At 39.6% G+C, this 12,335-nt stretch overlaps 1 protein-coding gene across 12 annotated transcripts in view; it reads left to right on the top strand.

Annotated features, from left to right (window-relative positions):
• The window catches only part of SCYL3 (SCY1 like pseudokinase 3), a 44,565-nt gene that overhangs the window by 3,294 nt on the left and 28,936 nt on the right, over nt 1-12,335 (top strand). For 10 of the 12 annotated variants that reach the window (XM_035719362.2, XM_025430412.3, XM_049112309.1 and 7 more), the window contains exons 2-3: nt 1,694-1,907; nt 11,982-12,167. In XM_035719362.2, coding sequence (XP_035575255.1) covers nt 1,743-1,907; nt 11,982-12,167 — 351 coding nt within the window. In that variant the 5' untranslated portion in view covers nt 1,694-1,742. Of the gene's footprint in view, nt 1-1,391; nt 1,600-1,693; nt 1,908-11,304; nt 11,571-11,981; nt 12,168-12,335 lie in introns of those variants that run through there. The other 2 variants (XM_035719363.2, XM_025430415.3) reach the window with 2 other exon arrangements.

Genomic DNA, 12,335 nt, shown 5'->3' on the forward strand with positions numbered 1-12,335 from the left:
TGGTAAAGCCAGAACTGCAAACTGACCGAAACTTTTCAAACATATGTAGTTTGGCCTATACAGGTTCTAAAAACATTTGAACTGACATTGAAAAAAATGGAAATTTCACATAAATATTCAGGCTCTTGGATCCTTATGGTGAAATGCATGATCTGGTGGCTCTGGAGTTGCAGTCCTGATTGGAGCTTGGTGAAGGCCACTCCCTCCAAGTGCAAGCCTTCTCTGTAGGTGCCCGTCACACGTGGTTGGTCCTGTGCTTCTCTCCTGACTCTGCAGGACTACCCTGCAGTCCTGGTATAACTGTGGGAAGGTGTCTCCCCATTGCAGAGAAAAAGGTGTTTTTATTGTAGAAGATTTGGGAGGTGCAGGTACATGTGTGTCTGTCCGCCAGCCTGTGAATTACCCGTGATCCGACACCCACCACAAATCTCTATTAATACTTACTTGAGCATATTTTTTCAAGTCTTTCTGTGTATGTGTCCCTATGTATATAAATAGGTAGATACATGCATATATGTAGACTTAGATATATAATGTGTATTTCTTTTTGAAACAGTGTTATTGAGGTATGATTGACATAGAATAAACAGAACAAGTTTTAAAGTGTACAGTTTGATGAGTTTTGGTATTTGTAATCTCCCTTCACCATAATCAAGATAACAAATGCATCTGTTCCCCCTAAAGTTTCCTTTTTTTTTTTTTTTTTTTTTTTTTTTTATGATAGCCACATACAGAGAGAGAGAGAGGCAGAGACACAGGCAGAGGGAGAAGCAGGCTCCATGCACCGGGAGCCCGACGTGGGATTCGATCCCGGGTCTCCAGGATCACGCCCTGGGCCAAAGGCAGGCGCCAAACCACTGCGCCACCCAGGGATCCCACCCCTAAAGTTTCCTTATACCTCCCCCTCCCCATCACAATCCTCTCTTCTCCCACCGGCCCCTTACCCTGAGCCCCCACCCCAGGCAACCACTGATTTATTTTCTGTCATTATAGGGTAGTTAGCATTTTCGAGAATTTCGTGTATGTGTGGGGTTTTTTAGCATTTGGGATGATGTTTTGCACAGTTTTGCACTCCCCTTTTTACTCAGCCTGACCAGGAAGAGCACGGAGGGCACTCTCTTTGTTATATTTCCTTTACTTGGTGTTCAGTGACTTGTCTCTTTCCTTTCCCACTGTCAGACTGGTGTTGCAGTGCTTTGCTTGGCCTGTATGAACTCTCCATTTGTTAACATGTTTCTAATCATTGTTAGAAATACTCTAGGTTGTAATGTTCTTTTTTTATAATTTTAAGTTCTTGTAGAACATAGAGAAATTTTCTCACTGATGAATAATCAGATTTTGCAACACTTCCCTGTTAGGCGGGGCATGTGAGCCCGCTAGGGAGCACAGATGATCTTATTCTGGTTCTGTTTGCCCTCACACTCGGGAAGGTCTCCTTTGGGCGGCGGTGTTGGGGAAGGGCAGTAACTGCCTGTACCCGGTTCAGTGCATTTTCTCTAGAGCAGATGGTTGTTAACTTGACAACAATTGCTGCTAACTTGCTGAGCATTTGCCATTTTCATTGTCAGATGGCCTAGTTGATGAGGATCAAAGAAACAAGTGGGTCTGAGTGGCTGGGTTGGGTCCTTGGAGAGCTCCAGTGCGTGTTGCAGATAGAGACTTCTGTTTGCCAATGTTTTCTGTTTTCTTTCAGCTCAGCTTGGCTTGCAGAGGAGCTGCAGCACTGCCTCACCGCATAAGGGATGGGATCAGAGAGCAGTGCCTTGAAGAGCTATACGCTGAAGGAGCCACCTTTCACCTTACCCTCTGGACTTGCCGTTTATCCCGCTGTACTGCAAGATGGCAAATGTGCTTCAGTTTTTGTGTATAAGAGAGAAAACGAAGACAAAGTTAACAAAGCTGCCAAGGTACCGTGATAGGTGACAACTTCATAGTACTTTATACCGTCTCGTTTTTTTGTCTTTGTTTTTTAAAGATTTTATTTATTTATTCATGAGAAACAGAGAGAGACAGAGAGAGAGAGAGGAGAGGAGAGGAGAGGAGACGTAGAGACACAGGCAGAGGGAGAAGCAGGTTCCACGCAGGGAGCCTGATGTGGGACTCGATCCCAGGTCTCTAGGATCACACCCTGGGCCGAAGGCAGCGCTAAACCACTGAGCCACCCGGGCTGCCCCCATCTTGTTTTCTGTTAAAAAGTATGACTTTGAAATTACTAAAGGTCAAAGGAGATAGACCATAAGGGATAGTGTTTTTATTCATATCCTTTAAGAACATAGTTGTCCTTACTTCATAGGAAAATCTCCCAACTGGCATTGACATGTCAAATACCACAGATATAACCCAAAAGCTTCATAAAACTCGGTGTGATAACTTTTATCATATTTTTTTAGTGAGAAAGTTTGGAAGGTAATTAATATGGCTAATATGAGGTAAAGGAAGTTAATCTAGCTTAGCAAAAATCTGTAAGTATTGACAGTTTGGTAAGTATATTTTTTAATTTTTAAAATTTATTATTTTGATTTTAATTTTTAACTTTTTACTTTTTCTATTTTAATGTTTAACTTTTAATTTTTATGTTTTAATTCTTAAATTTGAGTGTAGTTGATACACCATGTTACATTAGGTTCAGGTGTCCAACACAGTGATTCAACTTCTCTATATGTAACTCTGTGCTCACCATTAGTATATTGATGATGGACCTAGAGAAAAATATTTTAGAAATTGTAACTAAATTGTAACTGAATTGGTTTTTTTTTTTTTTCTTTTCCTGAGGTATTGTGAGGTCCCCAGAAAGATTTGAGCTAGAATGTTGGGTTGGATGCCCCTGAAAGAACATTGGGCCTGAGCTCTAGTTTTTGCTGAGAGGCCTTAGTCAGATCAATTTCCTCTTCAGGGAAGAGGTCCTCCTGGCTCGCTCACACCTTCAGGCCACTGCTCCTGAAGGGGACCATCAGGGGATCCCAGCCTCTTATCAGAAAACATGATTGCACCTCAGAATATAATTCAGTAAGACAACCCTAAATGTCATATTGAAGTGGAGAAAATAAAAGGCATTCATTGGTGGTTCCTTGGATAGCTAGCCATTTCCTTGGATATTGAGCCATTCAAATTATCTTCAGGAAGTAGAGTTGTGGCTGTTCTGTGTTAATGGCAGGCATACTCATTTCAGATTGACTTACAGCTTTATTTTGTTAGAGTTGTGATCTTTGAGTCCCATCATGCTAGCAGTAACTTAGACATTGATCTCTATTTCATATTTGCTTCATAGGTCTGTTTAAATGGCTTTTACCTTTTTTTAATGATTATAAAGGGTTTTAGTATATATATCAGTAATGGAATTTTGGCATTTTATTTGTCACATCAGTTCATTATTTGATGTTATGTCTTTGATCAAGCATGAAGTTAACAGTTAAAAGATGGCGCGTAGGGAAAATGTTCTCCTTGGGATGCATTTTCTATTAATTGTGGTAGAAAGTAGAGCTGGCTGTTTTATTGCTAAGTAATTTCGCTTTTTGGTAAGACCATGTTTTTGTCTTTTGCATCCCATGTAGGAACTGTTAATATTTTTTATTGTGATTTTGCAAAAGATAAATTGCCTTGCTTCACTGTCGTATTCTAATATGCAGTTTATATCTGACATACTTCCTGCTATTTTCATCTAATGAGATTGCATTTTTTTTAAGATTTATTTATTTATTTATGATAGACACAGAGAGAGAGAGAGAGAGAGAGAGAGAGAGGCAGAGACACAGGCAGAGGGAAAAGCAGGCTCCATGCCGGGAGCCCGACGTGGGACTCGATCCCGGGACTCCAGGATCGCACCCTGGGCCAAAGGCAGGCTCCAAACCGCTGAGCCACCCAGGGATCCCCGATTGCACATTTTTTAAGTAAAAAATTAGGGTGATTAGGATGACTATAAATACTAGAGATTTATCATCTTTTTTTTTTTTCATGAGACCAAGAAAGTTGAACAACTCAGATCATAAATTTTTGTTTTGTTTTGTTTTTTTTAAATTGGCTCCATGCCCAGCATGGAGTCCAACACAGGCTTGAGCTCATGACCCTGAGATCAAGATCTAAGCTGTGATCAAGAGTCAGATGTTCAACCAACTAAGCCACCCAGGCACCCCCAGATCATAATGTTTTTAAAGGAAAAAAAAGATCCACTGTCAGTGTTTGAGACTTCTGGGCTATGGAAATTTCAGAGCTTGAGAGGGAAGATATTTTCCTCCTTAAGTATACACTTTTCTAAACCATGGCTGCATCTTTTCCAGTAGTTCATACTTGTCTCTTATGTTCTGCAGGCCATCTTGTGGCTCTGACACATGAATCTGAGAAATTTGAAATAGCAACAAAATGATAAGGAATCCCAATTTAGGCCACAGTACTTGGAAAAAAAAATGTATCTCATTACATCAGGTTTGAGGATGTTGATTTTCCTAGATACCTGAAGTATTAAAACAATATAGTCTGCTCATGTCACTTTCTCTAGAGTTCAGGCTCCCAGTCCTACCTGTGATAGTTTTAGTAACCACTTCAAGAAGATATACAGTGTTTTCTTTGTAAATTTTGTCAAGTCATTTATGTGTTCTTCCTCTTGTGTTATAAATAAAAAACAAGTCACACTGTACTGTGACCTCTGGAATAAGATGAAGTGCAGGTATAACCTTTGGCTACAAAACAGTATTAGAAATTCTTTAAGTCCTTTAGATCTTCTCATTGTATTCTTCATTAGCTATAATAGTATAATTTTCTCATTGGTGGTTATGACTCATTTCTAACGAATAATCAATAAAGAATGGTAACCGCTACATCAGAATATGGTTACGCTGGTTTGCTGTAATCTGAATGCTTTGTTGGGGCCTCACTCCTAGACTGACTCCTAACTGTCTTCACACCACCAAGGCAGCCCACTGACTCCAGGAATACATACATGGATGCTGTGCGCATGCCTTGGGAGACATACGTTCTTCTTCCTGATGGATTCAAGCTGCTTTCTGGAAGGGTTGGTCAGCATTTTTGAGAGTGGTCATGAGAGAGAAGTAGAAGAGATGATTGTGTTGCACTTGGTGAATGCTTTGCCACTCTTCCTTATATTGACAGGTTCTCTTTGTTCCTGCCCCTTAGCCCTTTTCTATGCTATTTACAACTCTTCTTCCAGTAAATCAACTTCCCTACGTCGTCAGCTTTAAAAAAAAAAAATTCCTTTCCCTTGTAATCAAACTCTGGTCCTCTTGCAAGACTCCTGAGCATGATCCACTCAGAACTTCAGAAGTGCCCCCATCCCTCAGGTGTGGTGAGCCCTCCAGTTGGTGCAGCCCTTTTCCAGCCCCCACCTCAGTTTTCAGAGCTCACCGTCTCCTTCTCTCCCCTCTAGTGCTTAAAACCATCTGGCCTTCCCCCCCAATGAAGTATCTGCTAAAACCTCTTGTCCAAGTTTCAGATCTACAGTCTCACTTGCCCATGGAATATCTCTACCTGGGTATTTCATCAGCATTAGCACCTCGGATGCAAGCTCTCTAACACAGGATTCTATATCCCCTTTTCTTCCTGCATGTTATTCTTTCTCTCTCATCTGACCTCTAGTTGGCATTTAAAGACGATGTACTTCCATCATTGTCTCACATTTACATTTTAGGGGAAGAAAGAAGAATATTTCTCCCTGAAAACTCATGCTCTGTAGTGTAGGCATCTTGGTTATTTTGTTTTATTTCTTCAAAAGAGTGAAATTATGGCTGGCTTCCAGTCTGAAAACTTGAGGGTGCATTTGAGCTAAATAACTACTATGTTGTGTAGTTCTCAAAGAGAAATCACAAACCAAAGTAGAATGGGAATGAAAAGTTACACCCCTGGGGCTTGAATGAATTCTCTGGAGAGCTGGGTCATAACCCATTCCTGAAAAGTAGAAGTAGTTTATATTCCAGACTTGGCTTTCACACGTCACATCTCTTTGTGGGCATAGATAAGTATAAATCTTGACAGAGGGATCCCTGGGTGGCGCAGCGGTTTGGCGCCTGCCTTTGGCCCAGGGCGCGATCCTGGAGACCCGGGATCGAATCCCACGTCGGGCTCCCAGTGCATGGAGCCTGCTTCTCCCTCTGCTTGTGTCTCTGCCTCTCTCTCTCTCTCTCTCTCTCTATCATAAATAAATAAAAATTAAAAATAAATTAAAAATAAATAAATAAATAAATCTTGACAGATTATCCAGTGCTACTCATTTTTAATGAGAGAGGTCCTTACTCAGAATCCTCTTTCAAAGGCCAGCACTGGAGCAGTGTATGGGTGTACCTTGAAGGCAGGTCCTTCCACAAAGTCCCTTCTCTCCACCAGAACAAATCATTGATCTCTTTTTGGTTGATGTTCATTGAGAAAATCTCCTAGTTACACTTAGCAGGTGCAATCTTGTAGCTCCTTTGGTTCTTTGGAGCAACAGAAGCTTGAATCAAGAAATGTTTCTATGTGATTAATTGCTAACTTTCCTGTGAATCTTTATGCAAAATTTATGCAAAATATCATGTATGTGTTGAAGGGGAGCAACAAATGAGGCTCTTGCTAAGTTAAATGCCGTTCCGAGTCATAGGATGAGTCATTACTTTCTTCCTTCATTAAACAAGTCACTGTGGACCAAGAATTTTACTGAGAATGTAGAATTAAAAAATAAGCAGAATGAAATTAATTACTTCATTTATTTATCAGGTAAAATTTACTGACACTGTATTTCCATGCCAGTACTCAACCAGGGAGTATTTCTCCCTGATTTACTAGTCTGCCCTGAGTATTAGTAGAAGAAGGTACATAAAGCCAAAGGAAAATAATTACAGCCCTAAGAAATAAAAGCTGAATGAATCATTTTTTCCTGAACAGGAAAAAGTGAAAAGTTAAAAAGTATTTAATTTTTGTTTTGCAGATAATTTAAAATGATTCTTAAAATGCAAAAATAGGAAAGAGGCTGTATAATTTTACTCAAAAACTGTAGCTCAGAAGACACTTGTAAGAAGTTCTCTCCACTTAACTAACCATAGTCATTCAACCAGCTCACTAGCACAACTTGTGATTCCACTTCTCTGGGTCTTTGCTGTATTTATACGCATATGTATGGATTATTTTTTTTAAAGATTTATTTATTTATGATAGAGAGAGAGAGGCAGAGACACAGGAGGAGGGAGAAGCAGGACCCATGCCGGGAGACCAACGCGTCCCAGGACTCCAGGATCGCGCCCTGGGCCAAAGGCAGGCGCCAAACCGCTGAGCCACCCAGGGATCCCCTGTATGGATTATTTTAAAGGCATATTATGAATCAATAGTTTATAATTGTTGAAGAATTTTTTAAAATAATCCTTTTATGTTTTTTAAAAAATATTTTGTTTATTTATTAGAGATAGCAAGAGAGAGAACGAGCAGAGCAGGGGAGAGGGAGAAGCAGGCCCTTGTTGAGCAGGGAGCCTAACATGGGGCTTGATCCCAGGACCCTGAGATGATGATCTGAGCCAAAGGGAGATGCTTAACTGACTGAGCCACCTAGGTACCCCGCTAAAGAATTTTAATTATTTCTTATTAGAATAACCCAGGGAACAGTAACAGCTTTCTTAAAAACAAACAAAAAATCCTATTGGAGCTATTCCTACAGTTGTCCAACTTTGAGGTTATTATATGAAAAGAAAAGAAACCAGACAAATCCATCTCAGAAGACTCTGCTATGATCTTACCTAAGAGATGGGTTTGAAGTGACTGATAAAGAACTTGTACCAGTGCTGTGTTACGGGCTCCTACACGATCTCATAGTCTTTCAAGAAGGTATTTTGGAATGTTCCATTCTGAGTGCTTGTATGTGAAAATGAAACCTGATGTGTGTTGAGGGGTTTTCTCCAAGTGAAAACTCCCGTTGGTCTCCTCTGGGTTCAGTGATGGGTTTACAAGGCTGCCTCAGTGTCTGGAGGATTGTTCAGGGCAGACCCTAAGGATTTGAGGCCATGTAATTTCTTTTAGAAAAACTGGGTGATTTGTAAGGAAAGCCATCATTCTAGAATTTTCATTTTGGTTGTAAATAAATGATACAGTTATTACTACCACCTGGGTTGGGAATTGTGGACTATTAATCTGAGTTACTCAGGTCAGGTTTTTCACAATATGCAGCATAGGTAGAGATTGGAAAGTCTGCATCTGATAGGGCTGTTACAAAACCAGGCAGGGAAGAAAGAAACCCTGCAGCTTGAACCTCTCATAGAATTATCACAAGTTTGTCATCCACCTTTGCATACTCTGTGTCTGCTAAGAGAACAGGATGATGGGAAGAGGTGTGGGGCAGGGGAGCACTACATGTCAGGAATTTCTGAAGTGGGACGTCCATAACTTCGGGATTGTGCAACATGATTCATTGCAGTTTGGGGGAGAAAAATAAGAATGTTTAAATTTACTTTTCATCTTTTGGTACGTTGTATTTTGTGTGTATTTTATGTTATTTATAGTTTATATATGTAAATGAAGTGTATTGTATATACATATATGAGCTACTTATCTAATGTTTCTACTGGTGTGAAGTGTGTGAACAAAAATGTTTCATGCCAGCTTTTCTAGATTAATAAAATGATAACAGTTTTTTTTTTTAAAGATCTTATTTATTTATGAGAGACAGAGAGAGAGAGAAGCAGGCAGAGACACAGGCAGAGGGAGAAGCAGGCTCCATGCAGGGAGCCTGATTCTTGGACGCGATCCTGGGACTCCGGGATCACACCCTGGGCAGAAGGCAGGCGCTAAACCACTGAGCCACCCAGGGATCCCCAGTACTCTGTCTTGAAGTATATTTTCTCTGATAAGAATATATCCACTCTAGGCTTCTTATGCTTATTGTCTTAATGGTGTATCCTTTTCTATCCATTTACCTATGTCTGTCTTTTTAAAGAAAGTCTCATAGGCAGCATATTTTTGGGTCTTGCTCTTTTATCTGCTCTTAATTGGAATGTTTAGATCATTAACATTTCATATAATTATTAATGTTGGATTTTATTATTCATTATTTGTTTTCTGTTTGCCCCCTTTTGGATTTTGTCCTTCTGTTCCTCTTTTCTTTCTTTCTTTTTTTTTTTTTTTTTTTGGTTTATTTAAATAGCTCTTAGTATTCCATCTTATCTTGATTTTTCAGCTATATTTCTTTATGTTTTTTTAATGGTTGTGCTATGGATTTCAGTTTAATACCTAGCTCTTTATCATCTACCTGTGGTTAGTATTGTACCAGTCACATAAAATGTAGAGCCCTTGGAATCATATAGATATCTCTAGCCCACAACCCTACTGTCCTTTTGTTACCTCATATCAGCTGTATACATATACAGATATACGGTTAACCTTTGAACAACACTGGGGTTAGAGGTTCTAATTCCCTGCACAATCGAAAATCTGCATGTAAGTTTTAACTCCCCTAAAACTTAACTACTAATAACCTGTTAACTGAAAGACTTGCTGATAACATAGTCGATTAACATGTATTTCCTGTGTGATATGTATTATATACTGTATTTTTATAATGTAGGGTAAAGAAACTGTAATTAAGTTATAAGGAAAATCCACTTATAGTACTATACAGTATTTATTGAAAAATCCACATTTAAGTGGGTTCTTGCAGTTTAAACCTATGTTGTTCAAGGGTCACCAGTACATCAGACACATTGAAAACCTCACTCAGTAGTGTAAAGGTGTCTGCTTTAAATAGTCATACAAATTTTAAATAAGAGCTAAAAATGTAGCCTTCAAATTGATCCTGATATTTGCCATTTCTGATGCTCTTCCTTCATTTCTCGAGATCCACATGTCCCTTTGGCATCATTTCCTCTTCAGCTTGAAGAACTTCCGTTAGCATTTTTTATAGAACAGATCTTCTGGCAGTAACTTTTTATGATTGGGACACCTGGGTGGCTCAGTGGTTGAGCGTCTGCCTTTGGCTTAGGTCGTGATCTCAGGGTCTTGGGATTAGTCCCACATTGGGCTCCCTGCCAGGAGCCTACTTTAGCCTTTGCCTATGTCTCTGCCTCTCTCTGTGTGTGTCTCATGAATAAATAAATAAAATCTTAAAAAAAAACTTTTTATCATTTCCATTATCAAAAATGCCCTTATTTTGATTTTTTTCCCGAAGGATATTTTTGCTAGGTAATTCAGGGTTGATACTGTTTTTTTCTGTCTGTGCTTTAAAGGTATTCCTTTTTGTCTCTTGGCCTCTGTGTTCTTTCTTTTTTTTTCTTTTTTTCCCAAAGATTTTATTTACTTATTTGAGAGAGAGAGACCAATTAAGCGAGAGAGCGTGAGTGGGGAGTAGAGGGAAAAACAGGCTCCCCACTGAACAGGAAGCCTGACATGGGACTGGATCCCCAGGACTGGGGTATCATGACCTGAGCTGAAGGCAGATGCTCAACCTACCAAGCTACCCAGGCATCACGGCCTCTGTGTTTTCTGTTGAGAAATTTCCATCATCCAAATTGTCAGTACCATTCACATACTATAGTTTTTTTTCCTGTAGCTGCCTCTGAGATTTTTATCTGATTTTTTTTTCCAATCTGATGATAATGTGTATAGATGTGATATTCTTTGATTTACCCTGTTCACTGTTCACAGAACTTCTTAAATCTGTAAACTTAAGTATTTGGCTGAATTTGAAAAGTTCTCAACCATTACATTTTTTATATCCTAGTTCCTTTCTTCTCTTTTGGGACTCCAGTTACATATGTTAGACGTCAGTTTTTGTCACACAAGTTCTTGATGCTGTGATCATGGGGAACAAAAAAAAAGAAGAAGAGCTTTTTCTCTTTTTCTTCAGATTAGCTCACATAGCCAGGTTCACGGACTCTTGCCTCTACCATCTTCATTCTATTGTTGAGTCTATTCATTGGATTATTTTCTGATATTTTATTTTTCCTTCCTAAAACTTCCACTTATTTTAAATAACATTTTTTTTTATCCCTGAGGACTTCTTCCTATTTATTTCATAATCGTTTTCCTTCACCTCTAGGGAAGAATGGCCATAATATAATGGTTAAGCTGCTTTAAATTCTTTCTAATAATTCTAATATCTGGTCCATCTTGGGATTGATATTTGCTGGTTGGCTTTCCACCTTTTTATGGTTCTTTGTTGAGTAAAAACATTTTGGATTGCAACCTGGACATTTTGAATGCCATGTTCTGTAGACTCTTGACTCTGTTAAAATCTTCTAGAGATCATTGACTATTTTTGATTTAGTAGGCAGTTGATCCACTTTGCTTCAGGTTTTAGGTTTTCTAAGTACTCTCCTCCTACCCTTCCTGTATATAGTTCAAACCTCAGTTCATTTCTCAAGAGTTTGCTACCTTAGTTTGGGTCTGTTTTGTCCACACTTGTTCAGGAGTTACTCTGAGACCTGTGTGGGTGTACAGATAACCAGAGCTTCTCCCTTCCAGTTCTTTCCCCTCTGCGATACCTTCCTTCTCAGGCTTGGTGTGGCTGCTTTCTATCATTCTTCTGGCCAGAAAGATGGCAAGGGCTCTCTCAGAGTGGGGCCTACCTTCAGAGCTCAGCTGTGAGACGGGACAACCCTAACACACAACATGTACGTACCCTCATGGACATCTCTTCTCCTAATTTTGACTCCCCTGCATAATCTGCCTAATTTTGTTTACTTTGCCAAGTTCTAAGTTATTGTTTTTGGTACTTTGTTCAGAATTTATAGTAGTACTCACTGGGAGGCCTGGGCTCCTAAGGGGGCTTACTCTGCGGTAAAGGAACTGGAAGTCACTGTAGAATTATGTAAATGTTGGTAAAGTGAATGAAGTCAGAACAGGTCATAGATTTTCCTTTGCCTTATTTGAAATTTAGGGGAGTAGGTGAGGAAGGTAGGGAGCTGGAGGGACCTTGAATGCAAGTATACATTTTCTGACTCTTACCACAGTGAATATGAAACTACTGTTAGTCTAGTTCTGAGTCATTAACTTTATCAACCCTTCTGTTTGTATTTTTAAAGCATTTGAAGACACTTCGTCACCCTTGTTTGCTAAGATTTTTATCTTGCACTGTGGAAGCAGATGGGATTCATCTTGTCACTGAGCGAGTGCAGCCTCTGGAAGTGGCTTTAGAAATGCTGTCTTCTGCAGAGGTCTGTGCCGGGATCTATGACATATTGCTGGCTCTTACCTTCCTTCATGACAGAGTAAGTAACCTGGACAGAATCTGTCTCATAGGCTTTGATGTAGCCCAGAGGGCTGATGTGTGTGGTAGTGCTTTTAAGTTATGGGAGGTATAGAAATCATATATTACTATTCTTCCTTGAAAGCTTCTGGAGGGGAAGCTTTGTTGGAAGGCACAAGAAGTGTTCCAG

Source organism: Canis lupus, chromosome 7, assembly GCF_003254725.2.
Source record: "Canis lupus dingo isolate Sandy chromosome 7, ASM325472v2, whole genome shotgun sequence".
Classification (NCBI taxonomy): domain Eukaryota; kingdom Metazoa; phylum Chordata; class Mammalia; order Carnivora; family Canidae; genus Canis; species Canis lupus.